A 20,625-nucleotide genomic window follows, 5' to 3' on the forward strand; every position below is an offset into this window, starting at 1 on the left:
AAATATTCAGCGCAGACAAATTCCATATAAAAAAAATAATTCAGTTAAAAAAAAATCTGTGTAAAAAAAACAACGAATGTTTCTGCACTAAATTTTGCAGTATAATTTTTTTTTACATCATTACATTATGCTGACAATATCACCTAATAAAAATGTGAGAGCAAAATGTGTGTTTAAAAATGTAGTTTGTTAAAATAAAGTGTCTTAAAATTCAGTGTGTAAAAGTTCCGTGTAAAAAATTCAGAGCACAAAAATTAATTGTAAAAAAATTTGGTGCAGAAAAAATCAGTTAGACTAATTTGGTGCAGAAAAATCAGTGTAAAAAAATCAGTATGAAAAAAATCAGTGCAGAAAAATTCAGTGTGAAAAAATTTACTGCAGAAAAAATCAGTGTAAAAAACTTAATGACGCAACCAATATTTGCACTGAATTTTTCTGAACTGATTTTATATGCATTGACATTTTTACAATTAAATTTTCTGCACTGAATTTGTACACAATGATTTTTTACAGTGAATTTCCACACACTGAATTTGAAAACACTATTAGAACAAAATGAATTTTTAAACACAAAGTTTGCTCACAAATTTGTATTAATAAAATTGTCAGCACCATTTGATGTACGCAAAAAATTCAGTTACATAAATTCAGTGTCAATAAAAAAAGAGACAATTTAACCTCCCTAAAAAGACAGACGGCGCCCGTTTGAATTGACGTGTCCAACAACCTTGGACCATGACCTTCGACAGTGGAGAATCACGTTGGCGTTTACCTAAGCAGACTTCCCTCCGAGCTCCGCCTGCCTCCTTTCTTCTTTTCCGCAGGCGACGGCGTCCCCTGCGGTGACCCCTGCGGCGAGGACGCGGCACTGTCTTTGCTGCGCACCGACATCCTCAGGGTCTTCCCCAGCTTTCCCAAACTCTTCAGGGGGGACTTGATCTTGAAGGAGCCCTTCCTTGAGCCCCCTTTGCCCTTCTTGCCCTCGTTGGCCTCGTTCTCATCCTCCTCGTCCTCAAAGGGGTTACGGTCCCCCGGAACGTTGCCGTCCAGGAAGGAGCCGCCCGGCGACCAGTGGTTGCCAGGGCCGCCGTCGTCGTCGTCGTGGTCGTAGGGGGTGTGATGGTGGGGGTTGATGTTGAGGCTCATCCTGCGGATGAACAAAGCGTTGTCGAGGGTCGGACCGCCGCCCTTCAGTCGCACCGGCAGGTTCTTGAGGATGGGCATGGTGGCACGGGGGGAGGGGAAAGAGGGGAGGAGGAACCTAGAAGAAAGTAGAGGAACACCAATTAACTTCAACTTATCAAAAGTTGTTTGTTATTGATTCATTTTCTGGCGACAAATCCTAATGAGTAAATGTGCATGCTAGGCTATGCTAAGCTGAGAGATGCTACGCTAGATAGTTAGATAGATAGTAAATATAAGGTTAAAGAAAAAATATAGAAAATAAATTAAGTAAAATAGAAGGTAAATAACAGGTTGTGGAGGGGGACGTGGCCTGCAGACCTGCAGCGAAGCGGGGTGGGCCAGGACCGGCTTCGAGATCAGCGACAGGTGCGTAGATGGCCCACCTGGGCCTGGTTATCTAATCACCTGTCGCTCTGTTAAAGGCAGCAGCCGGGGAGGAGAGAGGTGGTGGAGCGAGAGAGAGAGAGCGAGCGAGCCTGAGACACACGGGACAATTGCTGAAAAGCAACCCAGTGAACTATTGTGAAGAAAATAAGTGTTATAACCCTGATCCGGGTAAAAAAGGTAAAAAAGATTAATAAAAGCTCAAAGTAGCAAATAAAAGTTAAAATAATGTAAATAGAAGGTAATTATAAGGTTAAAAAAAGAATATAGAAGGTAAAATAAGCAGGTAAATAAAAAGTGAAATACATTGAATAAAAAGTAAAAGAAAATAAAAGGTAAAATAAGTTCAATAGAAGGTAAATAAAAGGTAAAATACATCAAATAAGAGGTAAAATAAGGAATTAGGAAGGTAAAAGAAGATAAAACAAGGTAATATACAGTCAAAGAAGGTAAATAGAAGGTAAAACAAGTTAAATAAAATGAATATAGAGGGTAAAAGAAGAAAACAAGGTAAAAGACAGCTAAAGAAGATAAAATAAGGTAAATATAAATTAATTAAAAGATCAAATAAGTTAAACAGTAGGTAAAAATAAGGTAAATAAAAAGTATAAAAAGGAATATAGAAGGTAAAACTAGGTAAAAGACAGTTGAATTACTTCATTGGAATTTAACCTCCCTAAAAAGGTTAAATAGGTGTGTCAAAACTATCTAATAATAATAATAATAATAACACTAACCAAACCTTTTCCACATACGGGGGCCATTTTCATATTTTTTTATTTCAAAACAAATACACTGTAAAAAAAAAAAAAAAAAAAATACTCTCAAGTTTGGTCCCTGGGACCCAGAAGGGTCTCAGTCATAAAAATGTTTAAAATAAGTCATGTATTATTTTATTTTTAATCAACGCATAAATCTCAAGATCAACTTCAGGTCTACCTGTTCATCTAAAGTTTTTTTTATTTTTTTATGTTTTATGTCCTTTTTGTCAAAACCCCGTCTTTTATGGCAAAACTACAAAATATGCAATATTTTCTCCCCCAAAAATATCAAAGTGGAACATTTGATGTGAAGTAATTGGAACCTTAAATAGGTCAATAATGAGATAGGCTCCAGCACCCCCCGTGACTCCGAAAAGGACAAGCGGTAGAAAATGGATGGATGGATTTATAACATTGATTTTAGTTTTTGAGCAATCACAGTTAAGATTAAAGTACCAATGATTGTCACACACACACACTAGATGTGGTGAAATTTGTCCTCTGCATTTGTCCCATCCCCTTGGGGAGCAGTGGGCAGCAGCACAAGAATCACAGTAAAATTCTTGGGGATTCAAAAGGGCCCCACTCATAATTTTTTGAACGATTAAGTCTGTAGATCAACTTTAGATCTATCCGTCAATTATACGTTTTTATTATTTTTGCATGTTTATTTTTTCGTTTTATGACCATTTTATCAAAGACAACTTTGACAAAATACACAATATTCTCCCAAAAAATATTTAAAAATAGAATTTTTGATGTTAAGTTATTGGAGCGTTGAACAGGTAAATAATTCATAGCAACATTGATTTTGATTCAATATTTTTTCCGACTAATGACAGCTTTAAAGAAAAAAAAACATGGCAGCTTTGTGCTGTTAGAGTCAAAATTGCAACTTTATTTCACCTGCTCTTTAATTCCACTTTTTTATGTTTTTTTGTGTGTTTTTATTTTAGCAGTTTTTTTAGACTGCGGGCCGCACTTTGAACACCGTGTCTTAAAATATACACAGGTGCATTTCAATAAGTTAGAATACATTTGATAAGTTAGTTTATATTAGTAGTTTGATTCAAAAAGTGTAACCCTTACATCAGTGGTCCCCAACCACCGGGCCACGGCCCGGTACCGGTCTGTGGATCGATTGGTACTGGGCCGCACAAGAAAACAAATAAATTTAAAAAAATAAAAATATATATATATATATATTTTTTATTTTTATTTTTATTAAATCAACATAAAAAACACAAGACACACTTACAATTAGTGCACACCCAAAAAACCTCCCTCCCCCATTTACACTCATTTGCAGAAAAGGGTTGTTTCTTTCTGTTATTAATATTTCTGGTTCCTACATTATATATCAATATAGATCAATAATGGCTTTTTTGCCGATATCTGATATTCCGATATTGTCCAACTCTTAATTACCGATACCGATATCAACCGATACCGATATATACAGTCGTGGAATTAACACATTATTATGCCTAATTTGGACAACCAGGTAAGGTGAAGATAAGGTCCTTTTTTTTTAAATTAATAAAATAAAATAAGATAGATAAATTAAAAACATTTTCTTGAATAAAAAAGAAAGTAAAACAATATAAAAACAGTTACATAGAAACTAGCAATTAATGAAAATGAGTAAAATTAACTGTTAAAGGTTAGTACTATTAGTGGACCAGCAGCACGCACAATCATGTGTGCTTACGGACTGTATCCCTTGCAGACTGTATTGATATATATTGATATATAGTGTAGGAACCAGAATATTAATAACCCTTTTGTGTGAATAAATGTGTGAATGAGTGTAAATGGGGGAGGGAGGTTTTTTTGGGTTGGTGCACTAATTGTAAGTGTATCTTGTGTTTTTTATGTTGATTTAATTAAAAAAAAAAAAAAAACGACAACAAAAAAACGATACTGGTAATAAAAAAAACGATACCGATAAAAAAAAAAAATTATACCGATAATTTCCGATATTACATTTTAAAACATTTATCGGCTGTCCATCTCTAATCAATACAGTCTGCAGGGATACAGTCCGTAAGCCCACATGATTGTATTTTTTTATGACAAAAAAAATTTATTAAAAAAATAAAAAATTAATAAAAAAATGTTATCATCAAACAATTGTAGCTAACACACTAGCCAGTAGGGACAAAATTTATAGGCATTGACCAAACTCCGTCGGTACTCCGCTCTTCAGAAATGCGCTAGCTTGATTTTTAATTTACATTGGATTTGCCATAGACAGGCTACTATTAGCATTAGCGATTTTACATGGCAATTTCGACATGTCCAAATTTGATAAATGAAACTACAACTAAGATGAGTGCTACAATCAAACAGCTGGTGTGTAGTAAGCACAACACTTACACTGTAAACACTTCATAGAGCGCAACATAACACAATCAACTCCCTGGAAAAAGCTACTTCCTAGTTAGACAACGTACGTTAGTTAGCCTATACAGTGCTGCCATCTAAGGCTTGGAAGTGCAACCGCATTGAGACTAATATGTGTAAGAAACAAGGTGTAACAACTGGACCGCACAGATAACATTTTACAAAATAAAATGTTATCATCAAACAATTAACATTTATTATTACACACAAAAGTGCCGAAAATTGAGTCCCAGGTACCGGTAATTGGTACCGTATCGGTTCAAATGTGATCGGTACCGATCCCTATCATCTGGTGTGTTAGTTTGCTAGCAGTTAGTGCTAAAACTGTTACAGTCTCTTAGGTGTGGTCGGACATATTTGACATATCAAAGAGATAAAAATGTTGTATAGATAAACGTCAGAATCAATAATTGAAACAGTGGCTTGTAAAACGCTGCTCACGCCCATCGGAACAAACTTGAACATCAGCATGAAATAAAAAAATGATTGGCTGCAGCGGTATAGACGATAATAAATTCATGTATGCCTCTGCTGGCCCTGCACATGGCATCAAATATGATTTGGTAGCCATAGCAACCAAGTTAGCAGCGATGTGACGCTCCCAGTGATAAAGCTACTGATGTTCCTCATAAAGTCTTTAAACATTAACAAGGCTGCGCTGGGATCAGTAAACATTGAACATTTGAACAAGTCACTCGTGTCTCCCGGGGACGACAAGACAACTTTCCCCAATAGTCATTCATATTAATCATAATTTCTTCAATTATTTCTCAATATATTTTACACTGATCAACAAAAACCTTTAATTACATGACACAAAAAGACTCACAAAAACATTAAAATATCCCATTAAGACATTTTTTGTAGTATCAGACTATTTTTGTGACACAGTGGTGTAGGGCTGGGCGATATGGCCTTTTATTAATATCTCGATATTTTTAGGCCATGTCACGATTCACGATATATATCTCGATATTTTGCCTTAGCCTTGAATGAACACTTGATGCATATAATCACAGCAGTATGATGATTCTATGTGTCTACATTAAAACATTATTCTTCATACTGCATTAATATATGCTCATTTTAAACTTTAATGCAGAGAGGGAAATCACAACTAAGTCAATTTACCACAACTGTATTTATTAAACAGTTATTAAAGGCCTACTGAGATGAATTTTTTTTATTTAAACGGGAATAGCAGATCCATTCTATGTGTCATACTTGATCATTTCGCGATATTGCCATATTTTTGCTGAAAGGATTTAGTATAGAATAACGACTATAAAGTTCGCAACTTTTGGTCTCTGATAAAAAAAAAGCCTTGCCCCTACCGGAAGTAGCGTGACGTCACAGGAGGAAGGGCTCCTCACATTTTCCTATTGTTTACAATGCAGCTAGAGCGATTCGGACCGAGAAAGCGACGATTACCCCATTAATTTGAGCGAGGATGAAAGATTTGTGGATGAGGAACGTGAAAGTGAAGGACTAGCGTGCAGTGCAGGATGTATCTTTTTTCGCTCTGACCGTAACTTAGGTAAAGGGTTCCTTGGATTCCACACTCTCTCCTTTTTCTATTGTGGATCACGGATTTGTATTTTAAACCACTTCGGATACTATATCCTCTTGAAAATGAGAGTCGAGAACGCGAAATGGACATTCACAGTGACTTTTATCTCCACGACAATACATCGGTGAAGCTCTTTAGCTACGGAGCTAACATGATAGCATTGTGCTTAAATGCAGATAGAAACAAAATAAATAAACCCCTGACTGGAAGGATAGACAGAAAATCAACAATACTATTAAACCATGGACATGTAAATACACGGTTAATGCTTTCCAGGCTTGCGAAGCTTAACAATGCTGTTGCTAACGACGCCATTGAAGCTAACTTAGCAACCGGACCTCACAGAGCTTGCTAAAAACATTAGTGCTCCACCTACGCCGGCCAGCCCTCATCTGCTCATCAACACCCGTGCTCACCTGCGTTCTAGCGATCGACGGAGCAACGAAAGACTTCACCCGATCATAGATGCGGTCGGTGGCCCGGAGACGGAGGAAGTCAAGGTGAGGTCGGCGGCTAGCGCGTCTGCTATCCATCTCAAAGTGCTCCTGGTTGTGTTGCTGTAGTCCGCCGCTAATACACCGATCCCACTTACAACTTTCTTCTTTGCAGTCTTCATTGTTCATTAAACAAATTGCAAAAGATTCACCAACACAGATGTCCAGACTACTGCGGAATTTTGAAATGAAAACAGAGCTGTTTGTATTGGATTCAATGGGGCCGAATACTTCTGTTTCAACGATTGATGTCACGCGCATATGTCATACATAAACGTTTTCAACCGGAAGTTTAGCGGGAAATTTAAAATTGCACTTTATAAGTTAACCCGGCCGAATTGGCATGTGTTGCAATGTTAAGATTTCATCATTGATATATAAACTATCAGACTGCGTGGTCGGTAGTAGTGGCTTTCAGTAGGCCTTTCAGCAGTGGCACAAACATTCATGTCATTTCAAAACAGAAAGTGCAAGATTGTCAGAGACATTTTAAAACAAGCTATTAGTGCACTTTTGTGCATGATGTCACTAAGATGACATATCAAAACAACACTAAATTAAAGTGCACTTTTTGTACAGAACGCCACTACAATAGTTTCAAACAAATAAAGTGCACTTTTGTGCATGATGTCACACAAGATATTTCAATAACTGTCAAATAAAAATGAGCTGCATAATAGCAAATCAAATTGTGTACGTCCTTCGCTATGTGGTAGGTTCCTGTGGATGTTACCTCCTTCTGTTTTTGATTATTTTTTTCGTACGGTGTTGATCTGGAAATGGAAGACGCCAGGCTCAATTGTGTCAGTGCTGGTTGCTTCTGCATTTTGTGGGTGTGGCACCGCCTGGAGATGTTGACTTGCAGAGTTTCAAGCACTCTTCATTCTCTAGCGGGTGGCTTTTCAAATGATGCTACACATTAGTAGAGCCGCTACTTTTGCCGCAACGCTTTTGCCGCATACTTGACATATTACGGTTGTCTGTTCGACATCTTCCCGCTTGAAGCCAAACCACCGCCAGACGATGGACTCCTTGCTGTTTTTCTTGGGAATTAATTATTCTTCCTCCATTTGTTACCAGATTCACACCTTCTTTCTCTTTCTCCTATTACCACTCGCACCGCTCCGCTTGCACCACTTGCCACAGCTAACGTTACCCACGCAGCTACCCCCATACTTGCCAACCTTCCCGATTTTTCCGGGAGACTCCCGAATTTCAGTGCCCCTCCCGAAAATCTCCCGGGGCATCCATTCTCCCGAATTTTTCCCGATTTTCACCCGGACAACAATATTAAGAGCGTGCCGTGATGCCACTGCCTTTAGCGTCCTCTACAACCTTTCGACGCGTCCGCTTTTTCACCATACAAACAGCGTGCCGGCCCAGTCACATGTTGTATGCAGCTTCTGCATACACACGAAAGCGACTGCAAGACATACTTGATCAACATCCATACAGGTCACACTGAGGGTGGCCGTATAAACAAATTTAACACGGTTACAAATATGCGCCACACTGTGAATCCACACCAAACAAGAATGACGAACACATTTCGGGAGAACATCCGCACCGTAACACAACATAAACACAACAGAACAAATACCCAGAATCCCTTGCAAACCCAGAATCCCTTGCATCCCTAACTCTTTCGGGCTACAATATACACCCCCGCTACCACCAAACCCCGCCTCCCCCCCAACCCCGCCCAACTACACGGCCCAGACAGACGAGGCTAAATTTAGCCGAGCCAAGCTAATTCGTCAAAACAAACAACAGTTCTGCTGGTCAAATATTCCATTTATTACTGAAATGTTATCTGACTAGAATAAACTAAAATATATTCCAAACGTGTTTGTAATCAGTACATTACAAGGTCACAAAACGTGCTTCCTGATGCTTATAAGTGTGTAAAAAATAATGACAATATCAAACTAATAAATGAAGTCTGGAGCTAAAGTAAGAGAGAAGTTTCTTAAGCGCAAAAATTATGATTTAAGTGAAGAAGTATTTTTATTTGCACTTTAATTTTATTGACAGGTTATTTAAGAAACATTAATATTTGTATTATTTATTATTCATTTAGTTAGAATTTACACTACCATTCAAAAGTTTGGGGTCACCCAAACAATTTTGTGGAATAGCCTTCATTTCTAAGAACAAGAATAGACTGTCGAGTTTCAGATGAAAGTTCTCTTTTTCTGGCCATTTTGAGTGTTTAATTGACCCCACAAATGTGATGCTCCAGAAACTCAATCTGCTCAAAGGAAGGTCAGTTTTGTAGCTTCTGTAACGAGCTAAACTGTTTTCAGATGTGTGAACATGATTGCACAAGGGTTTTCTAATTATCAATTAGCCTTCTGAGCCAATGAGCAAACACATTGTACCATTAGAACACTGGAGTGATAGTTGCTGGAAATGGGCCTCTATACACCTATGTAGATATTGCACCAAAAACCAGACATTTGCAGCTAGAATAGTCATTTACCACATTAGCAATGTATAGAGTGTATTTCTTTAAAGTTAAAACTAGTTTAAAGTTATCTTCATTGAAAAGTACAGTGCTTTTCCTTCAAAAACAAGGACATCTCAATGTGACCCCAAACTTTTGAACGGTAGTGTATGTATTATAGCACTGTGTGTGTGTGTATGTAAATTCATTTTTCTTATCTTTTGCAATATATTTGATTTGTATTTCTTTTTGTAATTAGTCTGACCTAAGTCTTGATAATAACCTTTGTGATCAACACATGCGTTCATATCATTTATTAAGGTTTATTTTGTTAAACAGTACAGTAGGTTAGATATTGACTATGATTAGACTTAGACTTAGACAAACTTTAATGATCCACAAGGGAAATTGTTCAACACAGTAGCTCAGTTACAATGATGGAAAGGACAATGCAGGTATGAATAGACTAATATAGCTATAAAAAATTACAAAAAATTAAAAAAATCTAACATATATACGAATATATACATAATATGTGTACAGAGTAATTTATATACAGATATATTATATTATGTCTATAACATATATACAATATAAACCAATGACCATGTACCAACCAAACCAATAGAATGAAGAGTAAGATTACTAATTCAGTGTTAATATTTGAGTGGGGAAAAATAAGAAAAGGTTAAGAACCCCTAAGCGAGGCTAACTGGCTAAAACAGGTAGCAAACTTATTTAACACAACACACACTGTTACAATTGTTGTGATTAATCAACACAATACATTTTGGTGGCATCAGACTTTTTTTTATGACACGGTGATTCCACAAAAACTTAAAAAATAAAAATAAATAAAATAAATTAGCATTTTAGCATTTAGCTATAGCTTCCATACTAAATGCGTTAGGTTGTGAGTTCAAACCCCGGCCGAGTCATACCAAAGACTATAAAAATGGGAGCCATTACCTCCCTGCTTGGCACTCAGCATCAATGGTTGGAATTGGGGGTTAAATCACCAAAAATGCTTCCCGGGCGCGGCCACCGCTGCTGCTCACTGCTCCCCTCACCTCCCAGGGGGTGATCAAGGGTGATGGGTCAAATGCAGAGAATAATTTCGCCACACCTAGTGTGTGTGTGACTATCATTGGTACTTTAACTTTACCTTTAAATGTGCAACGACTTACATCATCGCTGAGACATGGACGACAATTTAACATCAGAAATAGCGCTTTTATTTCGAGTTTCCTACGTGTGGCTTATGGAATTCAAGGTGTGTGTGTGTGTGTGTGTGTGTGTACACGGATGTTGTTGATATGGTCAGTTTCCAGTCTCACCAGCTCAGGACACACTGCTGCTGCCAGAAATAGACACACACACACACACACACACACACACACACACACACACACACACACACACACACACACACACACACACACACACACACACACACACACACACACACACACACACACACTGAGCGGGCAGGACAGAGTGGGGAGCCGCTCTGCGGCGTTGGTTCCATAAATACCCAGCAGCCCCGGCGGCAGGTCAGGAAACCCCACGCTGTTTTCTTCAAGAGGGTCGCAGGGCATCGCGGAAGCTTCTGGACACAAACAATGAAGCGGAAAGGACAGCGATAGTGTGACGGACAGAACCCGACACCGCTGCGCCTCCGCGGGGCCCGGCCCGGTCCAAATAGCGAGAAGAAGCCGGGGGCAAAGGGGGCGCCACTGAGACGCTGCTTGTGCACAAAGTACACAAGTCATGTGACGCATCACCTTTGACGCAGCTGTCAATCATCCATCCATTCATTCATTCATTCATTGGGAACAACCTCGCTGACACTGAAGGCCAAGAAGTCGCCACCTTTGAATGTCAGCAAACAGGAAACCCACAAGACAAGAAGATAGCCAATCAGACCACAGCCCAAAACTCAGCCTTGACCACCTCCTCCTCCCCCTTGTGTGTGTGTGTGTGTGTGTGTGTGTGTGTGTATGTGTGTTGATAAGGCGCTGATGTCGAAGGAAAAACAACACAAGAAGGCCAACAAGCCATAAGTCATAAGCAGTCATAAGCACTTCCTGTTTAAACTTTATCACCGTTTCCTCCTCAGCTCACTTCTGACTTCTGCCCCACGCCCCTCTTATGGAAAGGACCTTCCAACATGAGGACACTGCCCCCTGTTACCATGGAAACAAGGGCAGAGGCCTATAAAAGTCGATTACAGTCATCCCACGGCTTCATTTTTTTAAAGCATGTTCTACATATTTTTGGTCTAAACCAAGTTTTGAATGAAGTTGTATTTATGTACAAACCCTGTTTCCATGAGTTGGGAATTTGTGTTAGATGTAAATATAAACAGAATACAATGATTTGCAAATCCTTTTCAACCCATATTCAATTGAATGCACTACAAAGACAAGATATTTGATTTTCAAACTCATAAACTTTTTTTTTTTTTTGCAAATAATAATTTACTTAGAATTTCATAGCTGCAACACGTGCCAAAGTAGTTGGGAAAGGGCATGTTCACCACTGTGTTACATGGCCTTTCCTTTTAACAACACTCAGTAAACGTTTGGGAACTGAGGAGACACATTTTTGAAGCTTCTCAGGTGGAATTCTTTCCCATTCTTGCTTGATGTACAGCTTAAGTTGTTCAACAGTCCGGGGGTCTCCGTTGTGCTATTTTAGGCTTCATAATGCGCCACACATTTTCAATGGGAGACAGGTCTGGACTACAGGCAGGCCAGTCTAGTACCCGCACTCTTTTACTATGAAGCCACGTTGATGTAACACGTGGCTTGGCATTGTCTTGCTGGAATAAGCAGGGGCGTCCATGGTAACGTTGCTTGGATGGCAACATATGTTGCTCCAAAACCTGTATGTACCTTTCAGCATTAATGGCGCCTTCACAGATGTGTAAGTTACCCATGTCTTGGGCACTAATACACCCCCATACCATCACAGATGCTGGCTTTTCAACTTTGCGCCTATAACAATCCGGATGGTTCTTTTCCTCTTTGGTCCGGAGGACACAACGTCCACAGTTTCCAAAAACAATTTGAAATGTGGACTCATCAGACCACAGAACACTTTTCCACTTTGTATCAGTCCATCTTAGATGAGCTCAGGCCCAGCGAAGCCGACAGCGTTTCTGGGTGTTGTTGATAAACGGTTTTCGCCTTGCATAGGAGGGTTTTAACTTGCACTTACAGATGTAGCGACCAACTGTAGTTACTGACAGTGGGTTTCTGAAGTGTTCCTGAGCCCATGTGGTGATATCCTTTACACACTGATGTCGCTTGTTGATGCAGTACAGCCTGAGGGATCGAAGGTCACGGGCTTAGCTTCTTACGTGCAGTGATTTTTCCAGATTCTCTGAACCCTTTGATGATATTACGGAGCGTAGATGGTGAAATCCCTAAATTCCTTGCAATAGCTGGTTGAGAAAGGTTTTTCTTAAACTGTTCAACAATTTGCTCACGCATTTGTTGACAAAGTGGTGACCCTCGCCACTTTGTGGCTGAGGGTCACAAAGGGTGACTGAGCATTTCATGGAATCTACTTTTATACCCAATCATGGCACCCACCTGTTCCCAATTTGCCTGTTCACCTGTGGGATGTTCCAAATAAGTGTTTGATGAGCATTCCTCAACTTTATCAGTATTTATTGCCACCTTTCCCAACTTCTTTGTCACGTGTTGCTGGCATCAAATTCTAAAGTTAATGATTATTTGAAAAAAAATGTTTATGAGTTTGAACATCAAATATGTTGTCTTTGTAGCATATTCAACTGAATATGGGTTGAAAATGATTTGCAAATCATTGTATTCCGTTTATATTTACATCTAACACAATTTCCTAACTCATATGGAAACGGGGTTTCTATGTACTGTATGTATTACAGTTTTTGGCACAGACAGAATCCCGCCGGTCCTACAGGGCACTGATTCACATCAAATCCCACAATACCATGCTACTGTACCTGGGTTGCGCGTGACGTCACGTCTAATTGCAGACTAGCGATGTAGCGATAAACGGTAACAATGACAAAACCCCAGTAAAACTCCCCACGGTTAGTATTGCAGTTTTATTTTAGGTTGATTAAAAAAAAACTTGATTGATAACCGCTATTTGATAAACTCACGGATTGACTGGCTTTAATGCTAACATGAAAACAAGAGACATGACCTTCTTTCCTCTTAAAAAAACGACATACAAACACATTACTGTCTACACCAGGGGTGTCCAAACCTTCATTCAGGGGCCATTTTATATTTAAATTTTTTAAAACCAATAAAATATATTTTGTACCCCTTAGGGCTCCCCTCAATTTTAGTGAGTGTTAAGGTTCTGGGGACCCAAAAAGGTCTAGGTCATTAGTGTTAAAAATAAGTTGGATATTAATATATTTTTTACTTTGAACACCTGAATATCTATAGATCAACTTCAGGTAAAGTAAAAATGATTATCCTTTATGCCAGGGGTGCCCACCCTTTTTCTGCAGGCGAGCTACTTTTCAATTCACCAAGTTGAAGGGATCTACCTCATTCACATATATGATTTATATTTATTTATGTTACGATGGGGTTGTAGCTTACTACGAGGTTTGTTCTCCCAGGATGCAAACGAACGACTCCGGACAGGACTTGCAGGTAGGAACATGATTTAATCGTAAATTAACACTCAAAGAGGTACAAAACAGAAAACAAACCGACGGAACAAGGTGCCGATCGCACCTGAAGCTAAGGCTACTACTTAGCACAGACTAGAGATCAATAGCAGGGGCTAGGAGACAAGCAAAACTTACGTAACAGTAGCGTGACGCAAACATATGACGCAGGTAAAAATAATACGTAACCATGGTGACTAAACAATCTCAAGGGTGCACAACAACAGGAACTACGGGAGTCCAAAACAAACCGAAAACACAAAACATGATCCAGACCACGGATCATGACAATTTATTTATGAAAGAGACGTTTTTGTTAACCAGTTAAATATGTTTAATGATAATACAAGCATGTTTAACACATACAGATTCCTTTCTTTCATGAAGACAAGAATATAAGTTGGTGCATTACCTGATTCTTAATGGATTTAATGGCCCACAATGGAAACAAGCCTTTTATGTGGCATTCATTTGCCTTTTTAAAGCATTACATGGATTAAATTCTTTAAGATGTCAATAAACTTCTCAATCAATCAATCAATTCTGATGACTTGCATTGATTGGAATCAGACAGTTGGGGCGGTATAGCTCGGTTGGTAGAGCGGCCGTGCCAGCAACTTGAGGGTTGCAGGTTCGATCCCCGCTTCCGCCATCCTAGTCACTGCCGTTGTGTCCTTGGGCAAGACACTTTACCCACCTGCTCCCAGTGCCACCCACACTGGTTTGAATGTAACTTAGATATTGGGTTTCACTATGTAAAGCGCTTTGAGTCACTCGAGAAAAAGCGCTATATAAAATGTAATTCACTAATTCACAGTAGTGATGATAACGTCCACATTTTCAAATGGAGGAGAAAAAAAGTCCTCCTTTCTGAAAGTGGTTGCTATTTGGCATCTTATTTGTCCAGCTTCCATACACTTTTTTTATACACTTTACAAGAAATACATTGGTGGCACACTCCGTAGCTTGCTAGCTTGTGTGCGCTAGCTTTCTGAGACTCTTATTTTGTTAGCGCAGGCAGGATGTAGCAGCGCTTTTATTGTGAAGACAGGAACTGTGCAGTCGGTTTTTAGGGGTTTTGACAGCAGGTACAGCGAGAGAGTCTGTTGAAATAAAAAGTGTTTCTTCCCCTCCTCTCGGTCATTTTTTCTTAATAACGATCTCGCAGCAGCCAGCGTCATCTCACAAGACCCTCAGGTGCCGTGAACGTCAATAAAGTGACGTCATAGTGAAGATTGATGATCGCTAATTTTTAGGTTTATTTTTTTAATGTCTGGCGATCGACTGACACACCCTTCACGATCGACCGGTAGCTCGCGATCGACGTAACGTGCACCCCGGCTTTTCTGTTAAGAAAAACAACATGTTTTTAAGGCAAATCACCTGTTCCTCTCACACCAAAAACGAAATGTGATGTGAAGTAATTATAGCTTTAAATAGGTCAACAATTTATGACAACATTGGTTTTGATTCATACATTTTTTTATAGCAATAACAGTTTAAATAATAATAATAATTGTGTATAGAAAAGGGTTTCACTCATAAAAGTGTTAAAAATAAGATAATACAGCAATACATATTATTTTTACTTGCAACACTAAAATCTCTAGGTCAACTTCAGGTCTATATGTTGACATACTGTAAAGTAAAAATGATCTTTTATGCCCTTTTTTGTTAAAGAAAACCATGTTTGTTATGGCAATTTCCCCCTCTCCCCCCAAAATGTTTAAAGTGGACTATTTGATGTGAGGTAATTATAGCCTCAAATAGGTCAACAATTCATGACAACATTGCTTTTGGTTCATTATTGTTTTTTTAGTTTTTTTAACAATAACAGTTTAAAAAAGTGTTAAAAATAAGGTAATACATATATCAGTTTTACTTATAACACTAAAATCTCTAGATCAACTTCAAATCTATCTGTCATGTATAACTTTTCATTATTCTTTGTTTTCTTATGTTTTAAGCCCTTTTTTGTCAAAGAAAACCTTGTTTTATTTACATGGCAAACACACAACAAATGCAATAACTTTCCCCAAAAAACACTTCAAAGTGGAATATTTAATGTGAAGTAATTGGAGCCTTGAATAGGTCAATAATTCATACCAACATTAATTGTAATTAATTATTATTTTTTGACAGTTTTAAGTAAAAAACTGTCTACATGGCAGCTTTGTTATTAGAGTCAATACTGCAACATTTTGTCATTAACACCTAGGGGTGTAATGGTACGTGTATTTGTATTGAACCGTTTCGGTACGGGGGGTTCGGTTCGGTTCGGAGGTGTACCGAACGAGTTTCCACACGAACATATTAAGTAGCCGCCTCCGCTTCCTTCTGCCTCTGTTTCTGTCAGTCCTCTACACAGCACCCAGCATTGTCCCACCCACACAACCATCTGATTGGTTACAAAATGAGCGGTAACAGCCAATCAGCAGTGCGTATTCAGAGCGCATGTAGTCAGTGCTTAGCGTTTAGCAGGTAAGCATCAGGCTGCGGACTCTCCCCAAATTATAATAAACACCTCCCAGTCAACTACTAGTAACATCACTATGAGCCCGTTGACCTTCTAGAAATATAAAAGGCAGCTCAGCTCGCTCGCAGTCCTGGCTTGAGGTGAAGGCTAATTCGCTTTTAGCGTAACGTTAGCTCATTTTGCGGTGTGTGTGTGTGTTACGGACAGCAAAGCCCTGTCTGTCTGTTTTTTCACTTTACCTTTTTCTGTGTTGATTGAGCTGTGTTGAAGCAGCAAAAAAGGACCTTATGTTAAATGAAGAGTTTCGGTCTCTGATAGTTGATATAATAATGTAAGTGCATCATTAAGCCTACATGAACTCCATGGTGTTCAGGGATGAATAGTCTCTCCTTTTGCTATTGTACTATTTTTTCAGCTATAGTTACATTAATCATTAGTAATGCAGCAGCCTAGTTTTGAATGGCAGGGTCCCTGCTATCACATGTTGATAAAAAATATAACATTTACATAATAAATCAACTACAGGCTTCCCAAATGCTGTAATAAATTAAGCATGATGAGTTGACTTGAAACTGTTTAATGTTGCACTTTTTATATGTAGAAGAAAAGTTTTTGTCATTGTATTTAATCTGAGCAACAACTTGAGGCAGTTTAATGTTGATTAACGTGGGCAGAATTATTATAGTGTTCCCAATGTTAAAAGGATAAAGCCATTGTTTACAAATTTGGTAAATAAATAACCAAAACATTTATATTTTGTTGTTTTCTTACTGTACCGAAAATTAACCGAACCGTGACCTCTAAACCAAGGTACGTACCGAACCGAAATTTTTGTGTACCGTTAACACTCCTACTAACACCGGTTTGCTCTTTTGTTCCACTTTTTATGTTGTTTTTTTTTGGTAATAGTAGTATGAAAGCATGTGTTAGTCACAAAGATTATTTTCAAGGCTTGGGTCAGCCTGATTACAAATACTATCAATCAAATATGCTGCAAAAGAAGGGACTTATTAAAATTGATAACATACATTTACATACAATTACGCACTGGTAAAATGAACAAATTCTTACATGCAGTTACGCTTTGCTAAAATAAATACATTTTAACCAAATTAATAATAGATTATATATATATATATATATATATATATATATATATATATATATATATATATATATATATATATATATAGTTTCTTCAATAAATTGTTAATAAAATTTGAGTGAAAATGAAAACACAGCTTCACCATTTAAGTCTTAATTTTTTATGCGTAAGAAATTTCTCTGACTTTGGCACCAGACTTCTTCTGTTTGAGATAGTCATTACTGCCACAAGTGGAGGAAAACTGTAATACAACTGAGTACCACTGCACCATACGGACCACAGTTCAGAAATAAATATTTTTTGCAGCCCCACAATGAACTTAAGAACCACTGGTTTAATAGATACAATGAAACACAAATAAGCCAACTTGTTTTTCCACTCTATTGCTACTTTAAGACTTTAGGAAGGCTTTAATAACAATCACTGCTTGATGGATCAGCGGATTGTTTATTTGTTCAGACGTTTGACTGACTTTGTAGAAGCCAATCGTAGCTAGCCTCAAGCTAACACAAATGCTAATGCAACTTGGGGGTTTCAAGCTGGCCCAGTTTGCTTGAGGGTACATGGGCAGGACGTGCTTGGGTTTAGTTGGAAGTAAATAAAAGAGGTCTTTACAATACAGGTTTTAATAATACAATATTTGGTATGATCAGATAATATTTAAGTGGAAAAAGTATGCATTTTTTCCGTCAAAATTGAAAGAACAAATGCATTTAGTCCAAAAAAGTGAAGTATTTTATTGACATATTTTTTCCAGGCTTTTGTGGCCACATGATGTTTGACACCTGTGGTGTATGGGGCGGTGACTCTGGGTTTAATAGTGCGATGTTGGGCACTTACAGGCCGTAAAACAGGTTTTTACGCTCTAACTACGAAAATATTGAATGTATTAATAGTAAATTTACAAATTTGTATACCACGGTTATATCCGGTACCAATTAGCCGTGATAAACGAGTGACGACGGTATGGAAACATGCATGGTTGACCGCTTATCTAGGATTTCTAGGCAAACTCTACTGCCCCCTATAGCCCAACCCCTCAATCACAGCTCAAAACTAATATGGCAAGTTTTCCGTCAAAGGTCATATTTTGCGTGCCGTGAGAGAACTTTCTCATATGGTCGTTTGCCTCATCTGTGAGAAAGTTCCGATCCATTTCAGCCTTTGTCTTCATGTCTTTTGTGCATTTTGCCCAGCGAGTGGCGCATCCTGACAGCTGAGAAAGATCTTTGTTGATCTCAGCATGGAGACTTCTCCGAGGGGGCCAGAAGCAAGATGCTCTGCAGAGAAGTTTCCCGTCATGCAACTGTACATATATACAAAACCCAAAACCAGTGAAGTTGGCACGTTGTGTAAATGGTAAATAAAAACAGAATACAATGATTTGCAAATCCTTATCAACTTATATTCAATTGAATAGACTGCAAATTTAATGTTCAAACTGATCAAATCTGATCAAATAGGTTTTTGATGAGCATTCCTTAACTTTCTCAGTCTTTTTTGACACTTGTGCCAGCTTTTTTGAAACATGTTGCAGGCATCAAATTCCAAATGAGCTAATATTAGCAAAAAATAAAGTTTTCCAGTTCGAACGTAAAGTATCTTGTTTTTTGCAGTCTATTCAATTGAATATACTGTAAGTTGAAAAGGATTTGCAAATCATCATATTCTGTTTTTACTTTCCTCCAGAAGGTCTTAGCTTTGTCCATGTGATGTCAGATGAAACAAAAATTGAGCTGTTTGGCCACAATACCCAGCAATATGTTTGGAGGAGAAAAGGTGAGGCCTTTAATCCCAGGAACACCATACATAGCGTCAAGCATGGTGGTAGTAGTATTATGCTCTGGGCCTGTTTTGCTGCCAATGGAACTGGTGCTTTACAGAGAGTAAATGGGACAATGAAAAAGGAGAATTACCTCCAAATTCTTCAGGACAACCTAAAATCATCAGCCCGGAGGTTGGGTCTTGGGTGCAGTTGGGTGTTCCAACAGGACTATGACCCCAAACACACGTCAAAAGTGGTAAAGGAATGGCTAAATCAGGCTAGAATTAAGGTTTTAGAATGGCCTTTCCAAAGTCCTGACTTAAACGTGTGGACAATGCTGAAGAAACAAGTCCATGTCAGAAAACCAACAAATTTAACTGAACTGCACCAATTTTGTCAAGAGGAGTGGTCAAAACTTCAAACAGAAGCTTGCCAGAAGCTTGTGGATGGCTACCAAAAGTGCCTTATTGCAGTGAAATTTGCCAAGGGACATGTTACCAAATATTAACATTGCTGTATGTATACTTTTGACCTAGCAGATTTGCTGACATTTTCAGTAGACCCATAATAAATTCATAAAAGAACCAAACTCCATGAATGTTTTTTGTGACCAACAAGTATGTGCTCCAATCACTCTATCACAAAAAAATAAGAGTTGTAGATATTATTGGTAACTCAAAACAGCCATGACATTATGTTCTTTACAAGTGTATGTAAACTTTTGTATATACACATATATATATGTATACATACACATACTCATATATACACATACATATATTCATACACATACATATACACATATATATACGGTACACATATAAATGTATGTGTGTACGTACATATACCTGGACTCACCAGGAGGGGCTGAGTGGGCGTAGCCAAGACAGGGTTAGCCTAGCTTAGCATTAAGAGAAGATGGATGGTCGACTCAGAACCTGCTGGTCTCAGAACAGGGAGAACTGGACCCAATAAATCCACTTCCACGGCAGTACCAAACAAGTCCAGCTGTTTCACATTGTTGCTGAGGAGAGCCAATCCGGAAACTTCCTGCCCACTTGAACATCCCATAATACCAGCCACACCAGCTAGCCTGCAGGCCGACATTCCAACCCGATTCATCCTTTGTCGTCAAACGCGAGCCAAAACATCTGCCTCTTTGCGTCCTCCTGAAAGTCACATGACCGGAACGGTGCCGAATCAGGATTAAAACGTCACCCGGAGACTTGGTAACGCGCCTACGGCGGCCACGGTTTGACACTGGAACACATCTTCATTATCGGAACATTCATGTAGTACAGTGGTTCTTAACCTTGTTGGAGGTCCCAAACCCCACCAGTTTCATATGCGCA

At 38.5% G+C, this 20,625-nt stretch overlaps 1 protein-coding gene across 4 annotated transcripts in view; it reads right to left on the reverse strand.

Annotated features, from left to right (window-relative positions):
- Positions 1–20,625, reverse strand: part of exoc3l2b (exocyst complex component 3-like 2b) — a 93,018-nt gene that overhangs the window by 46,331 nt on the left and 26,062 nt on the right. For all 4 annotated transcript variants that reach the window (XM_062060702.1, XM_062060701.1, XM_062060703.1 and 1 more), the window contains one exon: positions 773–1,261. In XM_062060702.1, coding sequence (XP_061916686.1) covers positions 773–1,224 — 452 coding nt within the window. In that variant the 5' untranslated portion in view covers positions 1,225–1,261. The remainder of the gene's footprint in view (positions 1–772; positions 1,262–20,625) is intronic.

Source organism: Entelurus aequoreus, linkage group LG10, assembly GCF_033978785.1.
Source record: "Entelurus aequoreus isolate RoL-2023_Sb linkage group LG10, RoL_Eaeq_v1.1, whole genome shotgun sequence".
NCBI lineage: Eukaryota > Metazoa > Chordata > Actinopteri > Syngnathiformes > Syngnathidae > Entelurus > Entelurus aequoreus.